This window comes from Vombatus ursinus, unplaced genomic scaffold (genome assembly GCF_900497805.2).
Source record: "Vombatus ursinus unplaced genomic scaffold, bare-nosed wombat genome assembly UNPS02014176.1, whole genome shotgun sequence".
Classification (NCBI taxonomy): domain Eukaryota; kingdom Metazoa; phylum Chordata; class Mammalia; order Diprotodontia; family Vombatidae; genus Vombatus; species Vombatus ursinus.
In genome coordinates, this window is record NW_020953954.1 from 689,613 (window position 1) to 695,630 (window position 6,018).

A 6,018-nucleotide genomic window follows, 5' to 3' on the forward strand; every position below is an offset into this window, starting at 1 on the left:
TCGATTTCCCCTCTGCTGCAGCTCTTGTCGATTTCCCCTCTGCTGCATCTCTCCTCTGACCCTGCTGCCACCCTAGAGCAGGCCCTCATCACCTAATGCCTGTACTATTGCATTAGCTGCCAGGGGTTTGCCTGCCTCATCTCTCCCCCTCCTTCAGTCCATTCTCCATTCAGCCACCAGAGTGTTTCTCCTGAAAGGGGGAGGTGTAATTATGTCACCCTCCTACTTAATAAATTCCAATAGGTTCCCTATTCTTCCAGGATCAAATACAAAAGCCATTCAAAGTTCAGCCCTTTACTCCTTCTTCAGTCTTCTTACACCTTAGTCTCTAACACATACTCTTTCATCCAGTGACGTTGGCCCTGTCTGTTTCACCAAGAAGAGCCTCCATCTCTCAGCTCTGAGCATTTTCTCTGGCCATTCTCCCTTCTCTCTAACTTCTGACCTCCCTGGCTTCCTTTGAATCTGAACTAAAATCCCACCTCCTACAGGAAGCCTTCCTCAGCCCTCTTTATTCTAGTAGCTTCCCTGTTTCTTATTTCTCTTGTCTATAACTTGTATATATTTTTGCTTGTTGTCTCCCCCATTAGACTGTGAGCTCCTGGAGGGCAGGGACTGTCTTTTGTCTTCCTTTGTATTCCAAGTTCTTAGCACAGTATCTGACATGTTGATTATCACTGATTGCTCAAAATGTGGCACCAAGAATTGAACACAATCCTGATGAGCTGACACGTGATAAAAAAGCATTTATGAAGCACCTAATGTATGCAGAACACTGGGGATATAAAGTACATGTGGATTAAGATCATTTCCATGCAAATACAAACATTTCCCAAATGTTGTGCTAGACTGGAATGGTCTCAAAGATGCTATTTAGGACCTAGTCCTCGTCCAGAGACTCCTGGAACCTGGTTGAGGTCTTTAGATGTCTATGGTGAAATCAAAGTGAGGCCTCATTTTCTGCTGGCTGAGACCCCATCTGAGCTCGCATCCTGTCTCTGCTGGAGGTTGTTGGCCCACTGCTCTCTTTGGGGATCTCTTTCAGGAGGAGATAGGTGGATTCTTTCAATTTCTATTTCGCCCTCTGGTTCTAAAATATCAGGGCAGTTTTCCTTGATCATTTCTCGAAAGGTGATGTCTAGGCTCTTTTTTTTGATCATGGCTTTCAGATGGTCCAATAATTTTTAGATTATCTCTCCTGGATCTATTTTCCAGGTCAGTTGTTTTTCCAGTGAGATATTTCACATTGTTTTCTAATTTTTCATGGCCCACTGCTCTTGATCTCAGTTTCCTCAAGTGTGAAATGGGGGGATTGGACTAGACCATCTCTGAGGTCTTCCCTTGCCCTTCAGAGCTGTGAGTTCCAAGTGAGTCATGTCAAAAGAATGAGTCCATTAGGCTTTTCCCTTGCATTTTCTCAAAGGAACCCACACCAAAAGAGAAAGGACCTGGGGCCCGACATGGCCTGCCCATGCTCAGATCCACGCTCAGGGCCCAGCTCCCCCCACGTTCCTCCTCGGAGTTTGGGGAGTTGGACATTCCTTTCTCTTTGCTTAAAGATTGGGCAGAAGATGAGGGGGCCACATACTGGGGTTCCCGGTGTTGTAAGTGACCTAGTCCTCCTCATCTTTGGCCTTGGGGAGGTGGCTGGCTAGCAGAGTGTTCCAGTGCTTTGAAGGGCTCCCCTGGATTAACTGGATTGTGTTTTTCTTACAGGAAGATCCTCTATCCTCGTATCCTTCCTGCTCGCTCCCTTTTCCGGCTCTGACCAGGCAGGCGTGGCCCCTGTCGGACCCATGATGTCTGAGAGCTCGTGGAGCTTCTGAAGTGGGGCAGTGGTTGGCAAGCAGGGCTTAGATTGCCTGTCCCCCTCTTCTCCCCAGTGCCTGCCCAGGGTGACTCAGAAGAGTGAAGTCAGATGTGTTTCTCTGTTATCTCTGTGGCCACTCTTAGACCCACAGGCCTGATAGCCAGGGTGTAGCCACTGTGCCGCAGTCTCTCATCTGCAGATGGGTAGATAACAATACCTGTCACTCCCAGCTTTTGCGGGGATGTTGGTAGAATGAATGGAAGCGTAGAGGTGCTCCGGAGTCAGGTACCCCTCAGTCTGTCAAGCCCCTGGGGCCCGTATGCGGTGGGAGGCAGAGCTCTCTCAGGCGGGTTCTTGGTGGCCTTTGAGATGCTGGGGAAGGCCAGATAGAAAGATGTTTTATTTACACTGTCTCATCTGCTTCCTGAAACATTAATGGCAAGGAGTGGGCTTTCTCCTTCATGTGCTTCCGCGAGGGGAAAGCAGGGCGGGTGCACCTGACCTGGGCGCTTGCTTACCTGAGCAGGCCAGGAGGGAGAGCTCCCAGGGAAGGAATAGGAGCGGGCCATACAGCAGGCCTTTGTGGCAGGACCGCTCGGCTGACACGCTTTCTAGGGTCCTGCTCGTGTCCGTCGCTCCCCGGCGGCTCTGCGGTCCGAAAGGAAGAGTGAGCAGGCCGGGCCGTGTGACCCCCGGGGGGCGTGGGCTGGGCGGCATCGGTTCCACCCGGATGGGCTCCTTAACGACGGGCCAGCTCTCCTCGGTGCCGCTACAGATGCAGTTTTACTTCAGCGGGTTATATTACCCCTTCTATTTCCTGGTCTCGCTGCTAGTGATTTTTTACAAAAGTGAGTTGTTGGGGCCCCGCAGAGCGTGGGTGGGCGTCGAGCCAGTCACCGCCGCTGACTTGTCTGCCCAATGTCATTGCAGCGCACCTTTTCTCTTACCCACCCGATCTGTGGACCACTGATCTGATTCTCCTCGGGAGCATGGGCTTTCTGGAGGCCCTGCGGCTCTACCTGGGTGAGTTGGCTGGCGTGTCCGGAGCCGCGAGGGGAGCGGGCGGGGTCCAGTGCAGAGGGCTGCCCCGGACACTTGGCGCATTTGTCCTGTCTAACAGATAGCTTTTCAAGCTTCACTTTACACTCTTATTAAATATTAATTAGTTTATTCAAAGGCCTAACCTGAAAGACAAGTCCTATTGGCCTTCTCTTAGGAGACCACAGGGTGACTGCTCTCAGCGGTCCCCTCAGATGCACGGAGCCGCGTGGATGGCCCCCTCTCTCCTTCGTTCCTTTGCTCATGCTGCTCACCACCTTCCCCATACCCTGACTACCCAAGCCTGGAAGGGAGAGCAGACAGGCCAGGCCTTGAGCTGTTACCCGCAGGCTGAACAGGCCCTGCTGGGGATGAGGCCCTGCTGGGGATGTGTGCCCCTCCACATACACATGCACACACACGCACGCACACACACGCACGCACGCACGGACGGTCATTGGAAAGCAGCAGGGGCTCTCAGAGGCTTCCTCTGGGTGAGGAGGAGGCCTCCCAAGTGGGAGAGGAGGAGGCCTCCCAAGTGGGACTTGGCAGGGACCCCGGGTCCCTCCCTCACAGAGCCTGTGTGCCCCCCAGGTGCAAAGGGCAACTTGACAGAAGAGGAAGCATTGCTGGGCAGCAGCCTCCTGGTGACCGTCATCAACGCCATCCTGGCGCTGTACTTCCTCCTGTGGGCGGCCTACGTGCTGAGGATAGAGATGCTCCTCAACACCGTTCTGCTCGCTCTCTACGGCCTCCAGGGCATCCTGCAGGTGGTCACCATCGCCACTTTTGTCAGCTAGCCTCCCCAGCCCGTTTACACCTAAAGCGTGGCTCTCATATCTTGATGGAGCCCGGGAATCTGGGCTCCTGGGTTGGGTGTGTTTGCTGCGGTCTCCTTGAAGGCCCCCCCCTCCCCATCCCCGCCAGCTGCCTGCTGGCGTGGGGGGCCGGCGGGCACTGGCGCCTCAGATCTCCCTATCCATGTTTTGCCCCCCAGGTGCCACACCTGACAGTCACACCTCTTGAGCCTCAGTTTCTTCAGATGTAGCATGGGGTAATCGTCCCGTTAGTGGCCGCTCATAGGTGGTTGTGGCCGTAGATGGCGGCCGTGTTTCAGAAGCCCACTGGGCGGCCGGCTGGGTTCTGGTACAACTCTCCCCTTCCCTGGGGAGGCCGCTCCCAGCTGGAACCCAGAGACCCCAGTCCTAAGCTGATTTTACAGAAGAGGGAACTGAGGTTTAAAGATCATCGCTTGCCCAAGGCCACACTGCTGGGATTTGGAGCTGGGTGGGCTCCTGGCTTTGTGGAAGGCTTGGGGTGCCAGGACCAGGGCTAGGTACATGGAGCCCCCAAATAGCCAGTTAGAACTGCTACCGAGAGAGAGGAGGGACCAGCCAGGCCAGTGGAAGTGTGCGGAAAAGGAGAGAGAGATGGTGGCAGTCCCGTTCACAAATAGGGGAGTGGCACGGCTGACTGAGCAGGGCCTCCTGAGGGCTGGCTGTGCACACGGAGCTGCCCACCCTGGGGTGCCCTGGGCCTGGAGCACGGCAGAGGAGATGGAGCTGAGAAAGCGTGTCCACTGTGCTCGGGACCCTTTGCCCTTCTCTGGGGGCCTTTCTCCACATCAGGCACCTGGTTTTTGTGAATGTTGTATGTTTTAGGGAGTTCCCTACTTTTTGATGTTTTCAAATAAAATCTTTGTATCCAGTCCGGTGGTCCAGATGCCCCCAGATAAGGCCAGCCGCCTTCCCTGGGGGAGCTTCCTGGGCCCAGCCCCTCCCGCTGCCCTGAGGCCAGGGCCAGCTCCTGGGTTGCTCTGGTGTGGCAGCAGTGAGTCCAGGCTGCCCAGGCCCGTAGCCTCTGGCCCTTTGGCACAGAGCACAGAATTTGGTGCCAGCTCCCCTGGCCACACGTGCAGATCAGAAAGGCAGAGGGAATGTCTCCCCGTTTGCCCATATTGACACCACTTGGGTAGCTGTGTTTTCCATGTGGGCCACTTCCCGTGTCCCATCAATGACAAGAACACGTGGTCTGAAATGCCACCCTCTCAGGCCCATTCAGTGTCTCCTCCCGTTGCTCAGAGGCACCGGGGGGGGGAGCATGTGGAGGCCACAGCCACGCCCCAGCAAGCGCGTAAGCGGGCACAGCAGGCCCTCGGATGACTGAAAAGTGATGGGGGGACCCGTGTGGTGTTGGACAAGAGGCGTCGGTCCGACATCCCACTTTGTGTTCCAAGTGCCGTTGCACAGAGAAGGAGAACTTTCAGACTGGGAGTCAGGCTAGCTCATGGCAGCCTCTTCTCTAGGGCTGTCTGGTCTGGCAGGGGGCAAGGCCTCAGTCCTTTCAGAGAAGCCCCAGCAGGATGGGTCCGCTCGCTCTCCTAAAGGGCCATGTGAATCCCAGTTCACTTCTAGGGTTGGTCTGAGAGGCTGACCAGAGAGGACTCAGTTTGCCCTGGGCTCTGAGGCTTTGTCTTCCTGACCCTCAGGCTGCCTGGTGGACTTGCCGTGTTAGACCCCTTCCCCTCCCTCCGTCTCCAGACCCTCAAATCCCCAGTCACTATGTAGCCACCCTGAGGTCATGGTCTGCCAGCCAGCCGTCCTCATCATCTGCCAGGCGCTGAGGCAGGGCAGACTTGTAGATAGTCTCCTGTCTTTCAGGGGCTCGTCTTCTCGTGCCCCCGCCCCCAAAAAGGATGCCTTTGAGAACAGAGAAAGTGTCAGCCTTGATACTTCTTTTTCTGCTCAGGAAGAGTAAGAGCAGAAAACGTCCTTCGCTGAGGACAAGCGCCCCTTTACCCTTTCAGGAGGAGTCTCCCGAGAGGAAGCGGGCCACCTTGCACCCCCACTGCTGAGGGGGCCTAGCCTCTAGCTGCCCACCAGGCAGAAGTCACTAGGGAAGAAAGATCAAGGGTCCAGGTCCACCAGGTTAAGCCTTTCTCTAGTTTAGGTAGACAGACTGCTTCATCTTCCGCGTTTGGGAGAAGAGCAGAGAGCCCAAGACTGAGTGTTGGAGTCCAGCCAAGGAGGCAAGAGTGGCTGGACAGGTAGGAGGAGAACCTGGGGACAGCAATATCCCAAAAACCTAGGGAGAAGAGAGCGTCAGGGAAAAGCCAGAGACTACAGAGGGGTCCAAAGAGATGAGATCAAGAAAAGCACTGGATTTGGCAA

General features: G+C 55.2%; 1 protein-coding gene across 4 annotated transcripts in view; it reads left to right on the plus strand.

Moving 5' to 3' along the window:
- Positions 1 to 4,555, plus strand: part of TMEM80 (transmembrane protein 80) — a 6,714-nt gene extending 2,159 nt beyond the window's left edge. For 3 of the 4 annotated variants that reach the window (XM_027860239.1, XM_027860240.1, XM_027860241.1), the window contains exons 2-5: positions 1,717 to 1,733; positions 2,565 to 2,658; positions 2,741 to 2,833; positions 3,443 to 4,555. In XM_027860239.1, the coding sequence (XP_027716040.1) occupies positions 1,717 to 1,733; positions 2,565 to 2,658; positions 2,741 to 2,833; positions 3,443 to 3,648 (410 nt within the window). In that variant the 3' untranslated portion in view covers positions 3,649 to 4,555. Of the gene's footprint in view, positions 1 to 1,716; positions 2,014 to 2,564; positions 2,659 to 2,740; positions 2,834 to 3,442 lie in introns of all 4 variants that reach the window. The other variant, XM_027860242.1, reaches the window with a different exon arrangement.
- Positions 4,556 to 6,018: the final 1,463 nt, after the last annotated feature.